The sequence below is a fragment of the Gracilinanus agilis genome, chromosome 3 (assembly GCF_016433145.1).
Source record: "Gracilinanus agilis isolate LMUSP501 chromosome 3, AgileGrace, whole genome shotgun sequence".
Classification (NCBI taxonomy): domain Eukaryota; kingdom Metazoa; phylum Chordata; class Mammalia; order Didelphimorphia; family Didelphidae; genus Gracilinanus; species Gracilinanus agilis.
In genome coordinates, this window is record NC_058132.1 from 395,670,237 (window position 1) to 395,689,716 (window position 19,480).

At 31.7% G+C, this 19,480-nt stretch overlaps 1 protein-coding gene across 1 annotated transcript in view; it reads right to left on the reverse strand.

Annotated features, from left to right (window-relative positions):
• The window catches only part of CFAP47 (cilia and flagella associated protein 47), an 859,036-nt gene that overhangs the window by 732,715 nt on the left and 106,841 nt on the right, over positions 1-19,480 (reverse strand). The window contains exons 18-21 of the mRNA XM_044669214.1: positions 16,454-16,585; positions 13,326-13,403; positions 9,802-9,946; positions 7,334-7,425 (exon numbers count right to left, since the gene is read on the reverse strand). Of these exons, the coding sequence (XP_044525149.1) occupies positions 7,334-7,425; positions 9,802-9,946; positions 13,326-13,403; positions 16,454-16,585 (447 nt within the window). The remainder of the gene's footprint in view (positions 1-7,333; positions 7,426-9,801; positions 9,947-13,325; positions 13,404-16,453; positions 16,586-19,480) is intronic.

Below are 19,480 nucleotides of genomic sequence, written 5' to 3' on the forward strand. Positions count from 1 at the left end.
GGGGGGGGGGGGGGGGGGGGGGGGGTTGAAGGGGAAAGGTGGAGCATGAATCATGTAACCATGTTAAAAATGAATATTAATAAATGTTAAAAAAATATATACATGTAAAAGAAAAACTGAATAATACATTTTAGGAAATCTGAGTAGGAAAATTACCTAGAAATATTGAAGAGGTAATAAAATGCAAAGTCCAAAGAATACTAAGAGAACACAAAATTTACTTTTTTTTAATTTGAACTCATTTTTTTTAATTTGGGAAATTTTATTTAATTAATTAATTTAGAATATTTTTCCATGGTTACAAAATTCATGTTCTTTCCCTCCCTTCCCATCCCATCCCCTCCCATAGCTGACTGGGTTTTACATGAGAACACAAATTTTAAATCACCAACAGGCATCTTAATTAAACAGACATACAATTAAATGCAAACTGAAATAATAAAATTTGAAGACTTTAAGAGAAAAATCAAATGAAATAGTAATAGGCTATTCGTTAGGTATAAAAAAATCATAGGAAAATTAGAATATGATATCCAGTAAGCAAATTTTGCTTGAGTCCTTTCTTCCAAAATCTTGCAAAGCTGAATGAAGGCATTAATGAAAAGAAATCAAAACCATCATAAAAAAAAGAATTTGTCATGTCTTCAAAATAACTGTGAAGCAAGTTTGATGTTCAACAAGGAAACTGAGGAAACAAAAGAAAAATACTTTCACAAAATACTAAAAAGGTAAGAAATTAAATATTTGCTTTTATTCAACTAGTTAGAATTCTGAACTTGAGATGGCAGACTTTTTGTTTGTCATATAATATTTGGTTTTTTTTTAACTCAAATCTTTCCTTAAATATATTGATAAACCACTTGGAATCATAGGAAAATAATGATAGTATATTGTTATGTAGTTCATAAGGAAAAGAATGGATATGAATCCCAATAGAAGAAATGAAATTCTCTGGAAGCACCTCAAGTGTAGGAAGAGATGAAAGAGATAGGGATTTTGCAATGATTGCGTACTGGAAGTATAAATAACAAATACATCCTTTACAAACCATAATACAATTTTATCAAATAATTTTAAAAGAAATATAGGCAAATGAAACAAATCTAAATGGAAACTGAGTAATAACAAAAATAGGGCAAAAAACAAAATATGGAAACAATATTGTTAAAATAGCAATAAAAATGAGACAAGTGCAACTTAATGGAATACAGATAAATAATTCCAAAAAAAAAAAGAATTTATTTGTCTAAAAACTGTTAAAAAGGCAATGGAGCAACACAGATCTACACTGAGATCTCTATGTGGTGTTAAAAATAGAAGGGCTATGCCTCTCCCAGCCTGACAGGTTTTACAGGACTGAGTCTGCCACGCTGTCTCTTTTTAACAGTTGCCAAAGCAAGTAACCAATGAGGAGTTGTGTGTGTGTTATCAACTTCTCTACTGCCTTAGCCTGGAGTTGGTTTGTTGTTGATATGGGCTAATACTAGTACGCTGGTTGGATAACACTATGAGTCTGACTACGTGAATAAATTCCCCTTCCTAATGGCTTTAGATCTTTCACCAATCAGGAAGTTGACTTGACTTCATCAATCAAACGTTGACTTGAACTTAAACAACAGTTTTTAATTCTTGCTCAACAAGGGGATAGGAACAAGGGAAAGGGAAGAGGTTTTGGGGATGCTATTGTTAACTAATTCAAGGAGACGATCAGAAACCATAGACGTTGTTGGATCAAATATAGGCTGGAGATTCTTCACCCTCTCACTAACTCTGGCTTGACTTGGCTGGAGCCAAGCCAAAGAATAGGAAAGGCTACTGCTGTTTTCCTTGATGTCAATAATACTGCACTTTCACAGCTCTATTGATTGTAGGTATGATAGTTTCCTACAGTTCTCAAAAAGGATGCTAGATTGCAGGTATGGGCCTACCCACTCTCCCAGATCCACCCTCCACCCAGCAATACTCAAAATTGAGTTCCCTCTGTGCTGTGCATCATGGGTATTTATAGGGGTGGGTCCAACTGCCTTTTGGCCCTGGCTCATGCCACCTGGGTACATTCTGAGGTCTCAACCGATGATCTTGTCACTCAAGATGTCCTCCATCTTGTCCCAGAAGTTCCTTATTACAAAACTTATATGAAGAAAATTGGAAATAAGCATTCATTGTAGAAGACTAGAAGAAAAGTAAATTGACAACCTTAAAATAAGAGCCAAAGAACTCTTGAAAATCTGATGTGAGCCAGAAAAACAGGGGAAAAAAGACAGAAACTCAAAAAAATTGATAGCTGATTTTTGAAGGGGGGGAACTTGTTAGAATATCTTGTCAAGATAATGAAAGAAAAAACAAGTTACCTAATAAAAAGTGAACAAATTAAAAACAACCATCAAAGAGAAAATAAAAGAGTATTATCAGAAATTAATAAATGTGATTCTGAATCAAAGAAACTTATCATTCAACGAATTAGGTAAGTAGCTATAAAAACATAAATATCCAATATTTATCTAATCTAACATGAAAAAGAATTCTAACAATTAATCTAAAAAGTAATGACAATTAAGCCATAAATAAACTGAGAAAAAAACCTCCTATGCCAGATGGATTTATGAGTGGATTTTATGCAACATGTAAGGCTCAATTAATGCCTATTTTAGGAAAAATAGAGACAGAAGGATCCATAACAAATTCCTTTTATAATATAAATATTGTGCCAAAACCCAGACTGTGAAGAGAATGGGATATATAAGCCAATATCACTAATGAATACTGCTGTAAACATTGTAAATAAAATTCTTAAAGAAGATTATTGCAATATGTATAGAAAATAATTCACTATGACCAAGTTGTGTTCAAATTAGCAATTATTCAAAGAACAAAATTAACTACAAGTTTTTTATGAAGAAAAATTATAACAAAATACTGATTTGTTTTATTTTTTAAATCTATAAAGTCTAAGCATAAAAGGATCTAATCTGAATTAACCTAATCTAATCAAGAATTAGCATTATCTTTGGTGGAGAAACATTAGAAGTGTTCTCAGAACAAAAACTGTGAAAGTAAAGATGTTTCCTCTTCCTATCACCATGTGACACAAATGTTAGTATTTAGAAAAAAGAACAAAATCAAAGATAAAAGCACAAGTAAAAAATAGAAACTAACCCTATTTGAAGATGGCATGATGGTTGTTTAGAAAACCCCCCCAAAAATAATGAAACAGTTTTGGACAATGAATAGCTTCATTGAAGAAGCAAGGTAAAATATGAATCCTGAAAAATTATTTTACTTATAATAATAATTAGAAAGAAAATTAGTTAAATTCTATTTGAAATAACTTTTGTTGTTATTTGTTGTTCAGTCTTTTCAGCCATGTTATACTCTTCATGATCCCATTTAGAGTCTTCTTGGAAAAAATACTGAAATGGTTTGCCACTTCTTTCTCTAGCTTATAGGTAACTAGGGTTAAATGACTTGCCCAGGGTCATACAGCTAGTAAGAGTCTGAAGTTAGATTTGAACTTAGGAATTCCTAATTCTGGGCCTGCTGCAATTGCACCATCTTGAAAAATGAATAAAGTGCAACTGAGTTTATCCAAGCAAGTCACACAGATTCATATAAATGCAATTTATATGTTATTTTTTTAAGTTTTAAACATTCACTGCTAATCTTCACACTATCAAAATGTAATAAATAGAAGTAGCTAAGTAATGCAATGAATAGAACACTGAAACTGGAGTCTGAAAGACCTGAGTTCAAATCTGGCCTCCAACATTTACTAGCTGTGTAAGCTAGGGCAAGCCACTTAACCTCAGTTTTCTCATCTGGAAAATAATAATAATAAATGTATTTATATCCCAGGGTTATTGTGAGGATCAAATCAGACAGTATGTAAAGAATTTCACAGAATTTAAATTAATATGTAAATGTTAATTATTATTCCTACATGATTTAACTTACAAAATGAGTGCTCTATCAATAAAATTACTACAAAAAGGACATTTTATATAACTAGGCAAAACAAAAAGAAATTTCATTTAGTGGAACTAAATGGAAACAATAAGAAAAATTATTACTGAAAGGAGACATTCTACTAAAGGGCAAACAGTATTATAAAATAGTAGTCATTAAAGCAATTTGGTACTGGTTTTTAAATGTCATAGAAACAGAAGTACAGAATATTCTCATCAGCAAGAAGCAAATTCATACAAAAAATGGTAGTCCAATGTTTGATTAACACAAGAACATAAAATACTGGAGCAGAGTTTCCCATTTTCACAAAAACTATTAAGAAAGCAGAAATCAATTTGACTGAAATTGGGTTTAAACCAACATCTTAAATAATATACATCAAAAAGTTCCAAGTGGTTATGTAAACTGATTATAATTTTTAAAATATGAAAATCATATCATAAAAAATTAGGAGAAAGTAAAAGGACCTACTTCTTTCATAGCTATGACCTTTAAAAGGAGAATTCTTAATTAAATAACAACTAGAGAAAATCATTAAAGACTTTGGCATTTGGGTCTTTAAAAAAAAGATTATTTCAATTAGAAAATTTAAAAGTTTTTGCACTGAGTAAAATAAATGAAATGATTATTATTCTAATAAGAGAAAATGTTTAATGGGAAAATATTTGCATAAATGTCACCTATAAAAATCTAATATCCAAGATATCTAGGGAATTAACCCAAAGACTTGATACCAATAGCCATGGGTGAAAGATTAGATCAATTTTCAAAAGAAAAATGCAAGCTTAAAATGGAAAATATGAAAATGTTATTGACAAAGTGTATTGCATTGAAATGACTGAATATTTTTCATAATTGTTTTTCTTTGTTAAAAGACAGGATTTAAATAAAACTAAACTGAATGTTGTAGTAATTATAATAACCGAATTTGATGTCAAAATGAAGTTAAGAAAATTCTATTCTTTTCTTTACAGATAGGAAATATTTCATTTACTGTAAGGCACAGTTCACGTATTGTTTGATTTTACTAAACTGCTTTTTAAAATGTTTTTATTATTGGCTAAGGAGTAAGAATGGATATATTCAGAAATGAAGATGAGTTAAAAATAAATTATATTATAAAAAACAATATTTAAAAGAAGGTTTCAACTTGGAGAGTTGTAAGTTTCATTTCCAGAATTCACTTTGATATTAAGAAAAAAAAACATAAAAAAATTTTTAAATGAAAAAAAATTGAATTGTTTCACACAAAAAACACTTTCATGTTATTTTTAATGGTAAAGAACATTGAAAGAGGATGAAACCAAAATGAGCTTACTAACCACTGATCCATCTTATAAACAGAGATTAAAAGTTCAAGTCATTTGACCACAGAATTACAGTAACAAATATGAAAATAGTTTGAACTTGAATTTGGCCTACAGCTGCTGTATTTTATAATTACTTAAAGTCAATGAAACTAGAAATATAAATAAGTTGTTAACAGATAATTACAGGATACAGGTTAGCTATTGCAATATGATACATGATGTATACATAAAATGCTATTAAAATCAAGAAAAATATTTATAAAATTGACACAAGTATTTGAATTTACACATTGATTTGCTTTATATAAAGCAATTGCAGGAAGCAGCATGAAGTATTAATCAAGAACTTATTATACACAGTTACATATCAGCAAAACTGAGAACACAAATGGAAAAAGAATATAAAATATAAAATTTACAAACTGACCAAAAATCACATAGAAGTCTTAACTAACCCAGTCTCAGAAAAAGAAATAGAATGAGCAATAAAGGAATTCCATTGAAGGGGGGAGACTTCTGGTCATAGTCCTCACAGGAGAATTTATCCAATTTTTAAAGAACAATTAGTATTCAGACTTCACAAATTATTATTCTAAAAAAACTCAGAAAAAAAAAGCATGTAAGGTATCTGTCATGCAGGAAATTGCTCCAAATCACTAACAATTAGTGAAATTACATTAAAACAACTCTAAATTTCCATCTTATGCTCATCAGATTTACAAAGTTGCCCAAAGAGAAAATGACAGACAATGGAGAGGATGGAGGAAAAAAGACACTTTGTTGGAATCTAGAAAGCAATTCAGAACTCTGCCCCAAAAGACTGTAAACTCTGTGTATCCCTTGATCTAACAATACCACTACTGGGTAGAAAGAGTAAAAGGATATACATGTACATAAATATTATTTGTAGCTTTTGGTAATATCAAAGAGGTGATAAAAATAAAATAATAATAGCAATAGCAATAACAACAACAACAATAACTATAATAATAATTTAATAGAATACTATTGAGCTTTAAGAAATGATGAATGGGACAGTTTCAGAGAAATACTGGAAGACCTGTATGACCTAAAACAAAATGAAGTGGGCAGAATCAAGAGAATAATTTATACAACAACCACGTGAAAACAAACAAGTTTGAAAAACTTAATATTATTGATCAATGCAATGAACAACCAGAGCAACAGATAACTATCATCGAAGCTTACCTATTAAGAAAAACACAATGGTCTCAATATGCAAAATAAGTCATATATTTTTGGAAGCAGTTAATTATGCATTTGCTTATTTAACTGTGCATATTTGTTAGAAGTTTTTATTTCTTCCTTTAGAGGAAAATGGATAAAATAAAGATTAAGAATGAAAAAATGGTTTTTATTTGGAAAAATAAAAATAGATTTAATTTTAATAGAATTTAATTTTTTTAAGAATTCATAGGAGTACACAGATAAAAATTGTCTAGGACAGTGATGGGCAAACTTTTTAAAGAGGGGGCCAAAGGAAAGGAAATGCTCATCTGTCAGTCTGTTTCTAAGACAACTCTCTTGAAGTTTCATTGCATTGTATCCTACTCATTGTATTCATCAGATTAGGAATAATGTCGTAGGGTCGATAGGATAGAACATTTTGGGGGTTGCATCTGGCCGGAAAGCCGCAGTTTGCTCATGACTGCTCTAGGATGAGAAGATGTAGACTATGTTGCTATATAGGCCATTGGAAAGACTATTCATACAGATAAGAACATTAGTTCACTTGCATCCTGAAGACATTTTAAAGGGATGTTGTTTTCATGCTATGTGATAAATATCTAAATAATGGATATGAAATGACTAAAAGAAACATCTTAATAAAAATTTCTAGGTTAGGATTTTTACAGCAAGATTTTACTATTTTGCTTTAAAGGGATTCTCAGTACGTTGCATATGCTATATTCAATAAAAATAAAAAATATATTCCAAATTCAAATGCACATGAATTTTTAAATTACCTGCTGATTTGAAACACACAAAAAATGTGTTATTAATAATTTAAAGTTGACTTAGAGTAACAAAAAACTTACTTCTTTGGGAGAAAATGCTAGCCCACATTCCATTGATTTCTTTTCTTCTAATTCTACAGCATATGCATTAAGAAGCTTAGGGTCTTTGAAAACTGTTCAGAGTTATAAAAAAAATGCATTTGTCAAATATAGACAGATGAATATAGAGAGAAGGATTTAATTTGAAATCTTATCACATTCATGTAATAATCAAAAAATAATTACTCAATAATGTTACATTACTGTACAAGAATGTTGTGCAAATGCAACATACCAAAATAATCCTTAATCTCAAAGAATTTACAAAAAGAAGAGTCAATATTAAAGCATATAAATGTGGTAAAAATGTCAACAAATGTAAGGAAACAAAAGGAAATCATTAAATAAATATATCACAAACATGATGATTAAATGAATGAAAGAATGGAACAAAAAAAAAAAACAAATAAAAAACTGAGGTAGAGATCTGAGTAGTATCTGGAGGAGTTCTAATTTCAGACTCCATGGTGCCAGAAAATCTCTCTGTTCTCCCACAATTAATTGAGGAAAATGCCATGAAAGTGGTTTTGATTTTAGAAATCCTTTGATATAAGAAGCACTGTTTGGTAGGTAGTAGAAGAAAAGAGACAAAAAGAAAGCTTCTAAAAAAATAAAGAAAACATTAAACAAAAAACAAGTGATTCAAATTATAAATTAACTATACAGAAAAAAAACAAAAGAAATATGAATGTCAGTATATTAGTCAATAAAAGCATTTATTAATTTCCTACAATGTACCCCATGTTAAGCAGTGGAATTAACAAAAAGAGGCAAATAGCAGTTTCTGCCCTAAAAAAAGCTCAAAAGCTAGATCTAATGGAGGAATCTAATGAAAAACAAAATAATTCATCTTTTTTTTTGAGAAACCTCATCCTATCCATGTAATAATCAAAAAATATTTATTCAATAATGTAATAGTATTATACATTTAATTGTACAAATACATTACACAGAAATAGTCCTCAGTCTCAAATAATTTACAAAATAAGAGCATCAATATTAATGCATACAAATGTAGTAATAAGCAGACAAAAATGCACAAACAAGCTTTATTTGAATTCTGATGTGTTATATGATGAAATGCCCTGAAAGAGCAACTGGACCAGATGAAAAAAAGCTCAAAGTAAAACAATCTTGAAAGCAATTAAGAGGTCATTTTATAAGATATCTCAAGGAAGGGGTGATATAAAAAAAAATCAGTCATCTCATTCCACATTTAGAAAGCACCAATTTCTTTGAGAGTTTGTTGTTTTTTTAACTTAGAATCAAGAATAAATTTGTCTCTTTGCTACTTCAACCCATTGTTCCTAGTTCTACCTTCTGGGACCAAACAGAATGAGTTTAATATCTCTTTTTATATGACAGCTTTTTATATGACAGAATAGAGAGAACATATCTCCTAAGTTTTCTCTTTTTCAGGCACAATATTTCTAGTTCTTTCAAACAATCTTCATACAACATGAATTCAATGCCTTTCTGGCCTGGTTATCCTGCTCTAGGTGCTCTCTGGCTTATTAATTTCCTTTTTATATATGGTGCCCAGAACACAATAGTAGAGTTCTGCCAAGAAAGAGTACAGATACACTAACATCTCCTTACTCCCTAAAGCTGTCTCTCTTAATGTAGGACAAGATGGCATTAGGTCTTTTGGCTACTACATCACATTTCTGGCTTCTGAACTGAGTTTTCAGTCCATTAAAAACCTCAGACAAACTCTTTCTTACTAAATCTCTCTTTTATCCTGTATTTCCAAGGCTTATTTTTTCAAGCCAATTTTAAAATTTTATGTTTTTCCCTCTTGAATCTTATCTTTTCAGATCCAACCCAATCACTGTCAAGATCTTTTCCTATCTTGGTTGTGTCAACTATAGCTTCCAATTAAACAGTGAAATATTTCCTATAATGTTGCATCGAGTAACAGATAAAACCATTTTAGATTTTGTGCCATAACCTCAAGGACTGAGGATCATGTCTTTTTAAAATTTGTGTCCCCCATAGTGCCTAACACAATATATTACATATAATATGTGGTTAATAGATATTTTTGATAAGGTAAAATAACTATTCAAGAGTTCATACTGATAAGGGCAAAAATGCTATTCTAAAGTCATTAAGAATGTTATTGTCAAGAAACTAGGTAGCTTGGTGGATAAAGAGTCAGGCCTGGAGACAGGAAGTTCTGGGTATAAATCTGGATTTTGATATTTCCTAGTTGTGTCTCCCTGGCAAGTCACTTACCCCCCAATTGCCTACCTATCCCTGACTGCTCTTCTGCTTGGAAGCAATATTTAGTATTGACTCTAAGACAGAAAGTAAAGGTTTGGTTTGGTTTTATTTTTAATAATAATAATAGTAATATTATAAAAGCATTTGAATTCATTTGTAAAATATCTTTTCTAAATTTTCAAATTGTATTTATTTAACATAGTGAATCTGATGAAAAGAAATACCTTCATAGTCTTTAAATTGCAATGAAAAATCTTTATAGCGTGATAAATCAAACTCCACTCGGGCACGTGTTGTACCTTTGTTATTTAACAAAAATGGAATAACTTTTGTAGAGCCAACATAAACACCTTGGAAGTTGAAAAAGCTCTGTAATTTAAAAATTAAATAAAACAAAAAGTCAGAAGTAGGAAATACAACAGCAAAGTAAATAGATCACAAAATCAAAATTGTATTAATGAAGCCTTTCAATAATATTATATGTTCAAAAGTAAAACTGTGCAAAAAAAGAGGGTCCCTGTTAGATCCCATTCAAGGAAGGAGGATTACTCAAAGAATGCTTTATTATAAATTGCAATGTGCTTATTTTGAAGAAACATATTGTAATAAGCCTTACCAATTCCACTGGATTTTACATGTGTCATTGATCAAGACCTATTTCCATATTATTGATATTTGCACTAGGGTGATCATTTAGAGTATTCATTCCCAATCATATCCCTATCAACCCATGTGATCAAGCAGTTGGTTTTTTTCTGTGTTTCTACTCCCACAGGTCTTTCTCTGAATGTGGATAGTTATCTTTCTCATAAGTTATATGCCAAATTAAAAGAATCCAATTAAAAACAGTTACATCATGTCCATTGTAAAGAATTAAAATATAATGAAAGAATGGTAACATGATGAAGAGAGTATCATGATGAAAGCAGTGATAGGAACATAAAACTCACAAGGAACACTTGTAGGAGTAGAGAGCGGAGAAATGAGACCAGCTAGAAAACTAAAGCAGTAAGCAAGGGAAGAAAAAAGGGAAGAAAATAAGATCTTGGACCTATGCCGGCAGTAAGACCGACAAATCAGATGATGATAGAGAAAATGTTTCAAATATCTGGGATATTGCTTCCTTTCAAGAGAATATAACAATCATGAAAAATCATGGACAGTCATTTGAAAATCACAATATGAGAATGACTATGTTGGTAAAATATTTACACATTAACTCGTGATTAACTTGTCATAGACTACTTTATAGAGTCAATAAGATGCTATGGACTTATCATAAGTCCTTATAATGATGGACAACTAGGTGGCTTAGTGGATAGACAGCAAGACCTAGAGATAGATGGTCCTGGGTTCAAATCTAGCCTCCAATACTTTCTAACTGTGATCCTGGGCAAGTCACTTAACATCAATTGTCTAGCCCTTACTATTCTTCTGCCTTAGAACCAATTTTTAACATTAATTCAAAGATGGAAGATAAAGATCTCTAAAAATAAATAAATAAATCCTTACAATGAACCTATAGGATATATTGATGTCACTTAACTCCCCATTGTCTAGCCTTCGTGGCTTTTCTGCCTTGGAACAAATACCAATTCTAAGACAGAAGATAAGGGTTTTATAAAAAGATTTAATTGTTTCAAGGGACTAAGGCTTGGGCTATTGATGTAGTTTTCTGGTGGCCTAAGTACAAAAATAGAACAAGGGTTAGTCTCCCTTGGGTTTAATCAGTGTGCCAACATGGCTAACACAGGGTCAGGAAAATTGAGCCAAAGTAAATAATTTATCCTTGCTGAGTATCCTTTCCATGATAGGACTAAGAACATTTCTTTTTGTTAAGTGTTAGATGGTCTATAATGTCTCATTTCATTCAAAAATTGAAATGCAAGATCATTCCAAATCAGACTTTGCCTACAACATGGCGTGGACTGGATTTTTTTTAAAGAAATGAAGTACAAAGGAAGGTAAGCCTGATGGCCTCAGTTGTCAATGCTGATCAGGTTCTGCAAAGCATTCCCTCTGGCACATAGGAGAATTAGGAAGTAAACTGTGTAGGGGCATTCAGCAACTAGAGACAAATGTGAAAGAGTTTTTAATCCTTAATGATTGTGCTTTAAATCTAATGTTTGTGGAACTGATTAATGATTATGAATTATTGATTTATAGTGGTTTTGTTCATCACAATAGTACCCATATAACCAAACTATGCTCATAATTTTGACCGGCTTCAAGGCTTTACTGTGGTCTAATGGCTAACCCTCATTTAATGAGCAAAGCCAAATGCCAGTTGAGAAAGGTAAGAAAGATAGATGAAGAAAGAGTGGTCAAGATGGTTACCTGGTATGTGATGGAGTATTGGGTATAGTAGATGAGGAACTTTCTGAAGAATGTTACAGAAGGCTAAATCAATGCCTTGCTTCATAACACCTGAACTTTGGAAAATCCTTGGTCTGGAAAGGCACTGTGGGGATGATTCATCTAATTTGGGTTTTCTGGTCATGAATGATGAAGATTCATGGTCAATTGGTCAGAATAGTATAATTAAGAACCAATCAAAATATTGATTTGGGGGTCAAGGGAGGGATATCTGTGCCTTGTGCAACCACTAAAGTGTATAAAAGAGCTGTTCTAACTGCATCAGGGGTCTTTAGTTACTCTGGGATCATTGGCTTCTATTACTGGCAAATGAAAACCTTACTGATAAACAGATTAGCTCATACTTTTTGTGCCTCAGTCTCTCATAATCACAGATCTATTATGACATGTAAACTGCCATTTGTTTAATTAGCATAATTTTTTATTTGAAGGTTTAAGTGACTTCTAGAATCACTAGCTATTTTAGTCTGGGTCCTCCCTAAAAACTGGAATTTAAGAATTCTGTAAAAAATGTACTAAGAGAATTACTTGAAATTTTTATGTCATTTAATAATAATAATTGCTAAAATTTTTAGTTTAGGCAAAATGTGTAACACCCCAATGTCAAATCTGTCATCATAAAATAAAGTGGGAAATTTGTCTAACAGAGAAAACAAAACATTTAAAGGATTCTTTGAAGTACAAAATTAAACAATAACTGTGGCAGCCAATTTGGCCTTAAATATGGTTATAATAAACTGAATGATCTTGGGGAAGCAAAGACTTATGGGGTAGACTTAAAAACAGTAAGCAAGTTCTTTGTCCAATAGCTACCAAGTAACCATCAACAGTTTGCAGTTATTAACAACAGTATTTTAATAGATAAGCAACAATATTATATCATGAAATTAAAATTTGAGATAAAAAAAACAAAATTGATGAGTAAAGAAGTGATCAATGAAAAATAATACAGTGATCCCTCACCTATCAAGGGAGTTATGTTCCAGAGACCCTTGTGATAGATGAAAATCCACAAATTAGCGAGAGAGCAAATAGCCCGATGCTAGAATCTGAGCCAATCAGTGCCCAGGATACAGAACCCAGCGATGTGGTTGGTCACCTTTCACCAGACAATAGTGTGCAATCTCATGTTAGTAAACTTGCACAAGAGGTAGTGAAATACTGTGTTTCCATTTTGTACAGTACAGGATACATACACAAAATCCCATGATATTGCAAAAACTACAAGATAAAGATTAGATACATTTTGTTTAAAACCCGCAATGCAGTGAAGCCACAATAAGTGAACCACAGATATAGCGAGTGAACCACAGATATAGCGAGAGACAAGTGCACTCCGAAAAATGGATACACCAACAATTAACATACTCACCACACTGAGGACTATATCAGCAATATCTACGAATCCACCAATCCTAAGGTCTAGTACATTTCCATGCCGTATTATTACCTAATTTAAGAGAAAGTGAAACATTATAAAAAATAGAACACCATATATTCAAGATTGCTTTAAAACAAACAAAACACTTCATAATGTTTAACACAAAAGAGTTCAGGGTACCAGAATACTGTGTAAATTTAATGTAATTCAAATTATTCGCCCATTTTCCTTTAAATTGTTGCTACTTATAATTCATGCTAATATAGGGAGTCATAGTTATAGTTAATTAGCACTTATTAGGTCCCTAGTAAATTCCAGTTACCTATTTATGAATCAGACAAATTCAGATGAGGGAAACTAGGCAAAGAAAATGCAATTTTCCTATAGTTTCCTATAGAAACTACCAAAAATTAAAGTAACTAGACTTATGGAATTATTCTATTCATTTGACTATGCTTTCTTAACAAATTTCACCTAAAATTATTTAACATATTCTTCAAAAGTAAACAAAATAAAACATTGAAATAAAATTAATATGATAATGAATTTTTTAAAGTGTTGCATGTCAAATTTGGTCAAATTGACAAGCATTTAACAAGTGCCAGTACAGTGCTAAATGCTGGTGACACAAAGAAAGCTAAATACAGTTCCTCCTAAATAAATTGCTCTTTTAACTTATCTAAATATGAAAGTTTTCAGAACAAAAACTCAGAAACTCATAAAAATCATTTCCTGAACTATCAAAAGATCATAGATCTAGGCCTGGAAGGGATCTCAGAAGCCAACTAGTCCAATTTCTTCATTTTACTAAATGTTCTTTCTCTACAACACTATCAGTTATTAGAATATAAGTTCAGAGTAAGTCAGTATCAATGTTTCTTTATCAATGTAATCAATTTTAAATGGAAAAGGGAAGTCTAATTTATCTAGTATTATTAAGAAAAGATTTTATGAGAAAATATTCTTCTGATCAACTGAATTATCATCCAATGCCATACAAGATTTTCCATTTTTTAAACTACACCACCACACTGGAGTAAATTTAATCTTTATTTAATGAGTCTGAAAGGCAGGATGGCATTATGGGAAAAAACTTGAATAAGGAATTCAAAGAATGGGACCTGAGCCTGGTTCACTCACTTTTCAAACACTAGCTATATAATAACCATGGACAAGTAAGTCATCTCTCTCTCCTAGATCTAATTCCCTCTGCTAAAAGTGGAGATTATTATATATTTACTCTCTATTTCATGAGATTCTTGTGAAAAAAAGACCTGGTAAAACCCAAAGCATTCTTTCCTTAAGAATTCTTAATATTCTCATAAAATGGTAAGGATCATCACTATTATTATCATTATTATTATTATTATGTAATGGATAGAGAAGATAAGTGTGCTGGGCCTGGAGTCAGGAAGGACTGAGTTCAATATACAACCACAGACACCAACTAAATGTGTGACCCTGAGCAAGTTACTTAAACCTGTTTGACTCAGTTTCCTCATCTGTAAAAATGATCTAGAGAAGGAAAAGGCAAACCATTTCAGTATTTTTGCTAAGAAACCCCCAAATGGGGTCATGAAGAGTTAGACACAACTGAAAAATAACTAGACAACAATTTGAACTAACCTAATAAAATGTATTAGAAGTGGATTATTTAAGTGAACTGATAGCAACTTGTCTGTAATTTGTCTCAGAAAAAAACACAATATATGAAGAAAAATAATTGCTTCAACTTTCTAATTATTTGGATTTAACTAATTTCCAGTTTAAGCTATATAATAATGTCACTAACTGTTTTTAAAAAAAAGGATACAATTCAAGTCAGTTTTCCCTAAAGAGAGCCAACATATTACTTTAATTTTTTTTAAATCCTATGGCTGATTACCATGTTAAAGGTTAACAATATACTAAAACATTTCACAATTTAATAAAATCAGAATCTGACATGTTAGATGTTTTATTAATTCTATTTAGCATACACTTAAAGGGAACTTCCAAAGTTAAGGTAATTTCATTTCATTTACATAATTCCTAGAACATACGGCAATAGAATATTTCATATGAGCTCTAAAATATGATAGCGACTAATGTCACACATATTTTCACTGCAGTTTAATCAGTCATTAAGTATTTAGAATTGACACAAAAGAATTAGGGACTTCACAGAAGAAAGACCCTTACATCTAAATTTTTTCTTTCCTTGTACCTTCAGAGCTCAACACAATGTCCAAAACATAGCAAGCAATTAACAAATGTTTATTGACTGATTAATTTAAATACTTTTTCTAAGGCATCTATATTTTTTCTATGGAAATTAGTGGTGCTGTCTTGTACTCAGAAGTTGGCTGGGGGCCTGGAGCATTTCAAAGGGAACAAACAAAAAATTATATTGTTGACAAGAAGCAAACTAGTAGTAGCTTCTTCCATAAAAAAAGCAGTTTTCAGATAAAGTATAAAATGTTTCAATTGTACTGGAGCAAAAATAATTAATTAACTGATTGATTAAAGATCTAGAATTAGAATTCTGTCAGATTGAAGGAAAAGTTCCATGAAAGCTCCCTCCCCATTTTCTCCTATTCCTTCTTATGTAATTCCTCTTAATTAATGTTACATAGTTATCAACCAAAGGCAGCCATGTAGTATAATGGATAGAGCTCCAGGCCTGGAGTCAGGAGGACCTAGGTTCAAATCTAGCCTCAAAGATTTCATAGCTATGTGACCCTGGGCAAGTCACTTTACTCCACTTACATGATCTTTGTCACTCTTCTGTCTTAGAACTGACATCTATCAACAATTTATCAATTGACAAGCTATCATACTCCTGAGAACAGCAATCAAAGAACTATGGTAAATGTCACAATTACAATTTCCTTTGAAAGTTACTTGCAGTTTCCATGGCTAAGCTTCACAATTTGGAGAGATCTCCATGAATACTATTTGATATTGTTCCTGATAACAGTTCTAAAAGCTGCTCTCCTCTAAACTCTCAACAAACAAATATCACAAATACTGAATCAAAACCCCCAAATTAAGTAAAACATTTTTTTCAAAATAGTTAAAAATAGCTCCTATCATTCTGTAATAATGTTTTTAAAAATGACAAACAAAAATTCACATACCTTTGCTCGAGTATCAAATCTCTCTGAAAAATATGGTGTACAGGCAATATTGAGTGAAGTTAACCCCCCTACGGGTATTATGCCATGAGACGGTTTAATAGTAATAAAAGGCAGAAGGTCTTGGTCACAAATCTGAAGATGTAAATTTATGGAAATGTTAGCTCATCCATTAAAATGACTATTAAGAAAGTTTTCTAATTTATTACTTGCTGTAATCCTGGAAGAGAGTACTTATTTCACCAATCATCCATCACTAGCAATCTTCTCAATCTGAATTCCATTTCTGATAGAGATTCTTCAGGAAACACCACTAGTCACACTTAAATTCAAAGGAAAATATATGTCCATTTGGAAATGGATATTCAAATTTTACTAAAATTCTTAAGGGGCAGGTTCTTGTACATTATTATTTGACAAATGACAAGAATGGAGATTCAATTTGACTTTTGTATTTGCAGAAAATTAATGAAAAGAATATTTGATTTAGCAGAATCTGGACAGGAATTAGAAGATTGATATCTGAAATAACTGATTTAACTCTTTAAGTATTCTTTTGGGGGCAGAAAAATTTAACAAGGAATTAACAAAACTTGGGTGAGAAACTAAATATTAGTGATTTTTAAAGATATTGTGAGGATATACACATGCATATGTGCATATATGAATTGTTTTCCAAATCAAGCCATTGCATAGTCCTCCTTCCCTTGACATAAAGACTGAGCCTCAAACTTATATGCAGATGTTATTTTTCAATCATTTATTCTCTTACATACCTCTAGTAAACCTCTTTCTCTTACTGACTTAACAAATATTTGTTAAGTACCTATTATGTAACCAATATCATTAGAGGCTCTGGGGATGCAAAGACAAAAACAAAAACTTAACTTATCCCTGCCTTAAAGGAGCTTAAAGTATATTAGAGTAGACTACATGTACATAGAAAGTTATTTAGAAAAAGTAATTGGGAGTGTGGCAGGGAAGAAGGAAGGTGTTCAACAACTGAATTCACTTGATAAGGATTCTGTGCAGTAAAGGTGAAAAAGAAATACATTCTGGGTACTAGAGACATTTTGTGTAAAAGAATAAGGAGGGGAATGGAATGTTATGTATTGGGAACCAAGCAAGACATTTTGTCTAGAGCATCAAGTGTGAAAGAATGTTCAATAATTCTGAAAAGACAGGCTAGAGCCACAATTCTAAAAAAAAATACTCTAGACAAATCTGCATTTCATCCTAGAAGTAAGAAAGAGCCACTGGAAATTCTAAAGCATAGGAATGGCATAGTCTATGCCTTAGGTATATCATCCTGGCAGCAATTCAGAAGATGGAGAAAAGAGAGGAGAAACTGGATGCAGTGAGTCCACTTAGGTGATTGCAAGAGTCCAAGAGAAAAGTGATGGGGACCTTGAAGCAGGATGTTAGCCATGTAAGTAGAGGAAAAAAAGAATTAACATGAGTTATACCATACAAATAGCACAAACATGGATATTAGAAATCAGAAAGAAAGCAGAATTGAGGGCAATTTCCAGATTTCTATCCAGCCTTGAGTCCCACATCAAGAACTGTCTGCTGGACATTCTCAACTTAGATGACCCACAGGCATCTCAGACCCAACAAGTATTTTCCTCAAAACTCCTTCAACTTCCATACTTCCCTATTTCTGTCAAAGGTGCTGTCACCCTTTTCAGACTACATAGTTTCCAAACTTCAGTCATCTTCAATTCCCCACTCTCCCTCATCCCACATATTGATTGACATATCTTGAGAACTATCTTCACATCTATTCTTTCTCTCTATTCATACCTCACCCCCACTCTAGTTTAGACCTTCATCATCTCCCATCTGCACTATTTCAGTAGAGTCCTAACTTCTCTCTCCAATATATCCTCTACACAGCTGCAAAATTGATTTTCCTAAAGCATGGATCTGACCATGTCATTCTCTACTCAATAAACTCCATCATCCCCAGCATCTCCTTACTGAAAAATACCTGAAAATCAAATATATTATCTCTGCATTCTAAGTCCTTCAAAAACCTAATTTCAAATTACCTTTTGACCCTTTTCTTTCATTATATCCTTTTACATACTCTGTTGTCCAGCTAAAATAGCCCTTTTGCTGTTATTCACAAATAACATCACATCACCCAATTCTTTGCCTATATATAAGCTGTCTCCAATGATAGAAATGCCTTCCTCCTCACATATCCCTCTTGGAATAACTAGTTTCTTCAAAGGCTCAAGTGCCCGACACTCTACATGAGGCCTTTCCTATTCCTCACAACTCCTAATGTCTATCCTCTCAAAATCTATTTGAATTTGGCATATACACATTTGCTTCACTGCTTCATTATTGTTTGTGTATTCTCAGCACTTAGCACAATTTCTGGCATAGTGAGGAGCCTAATAAATAAATAAATGAATGAATGAATGAATGAATGAATGAATGAATAAACAAACAAACAAACAAACAAACAAACAAATAAATAAATAAATAAATAAATAAATAAATAAATAAATGGATATATATATATATGCAGTTATTATATATTAACTGTTTCTGGACTAGAGTTCAAGAGAGAAACTGAGGTCGGATACAGTTCCAGAAAGACACCTGCATGAAGGTTATAGTTGAACTGAGCAAGACACACACAGAAACTGAAATACTGTGAGACAATCAAATGTAATAGACTCTGCTACTAATAGTAATGCAATGATCAGAAACAATCCCATGAAAATTGAGAAAAATAATGCTATCCATATCTAGAGAAAGAACTATGAGAGTAGAAATACAGAAGAAAAACTTTTGCTTTTTTATTTAGTTATATAGGTATATGATTTGGGGTTGTGGTTTTTAAAAGATTACTCTATTATAAAAATGAATAATATGGAAATAGGTTTTGAGTAATAAGATGTGTATACCCAGTGGAATTGCTTGTCAGCTCTGAGAGAAGGGAAGGAACAAGGGAGGGAAAGAATATCAATCATATCAACATAGAAAAATATCCTAAAAAGAAATAAATTAAAT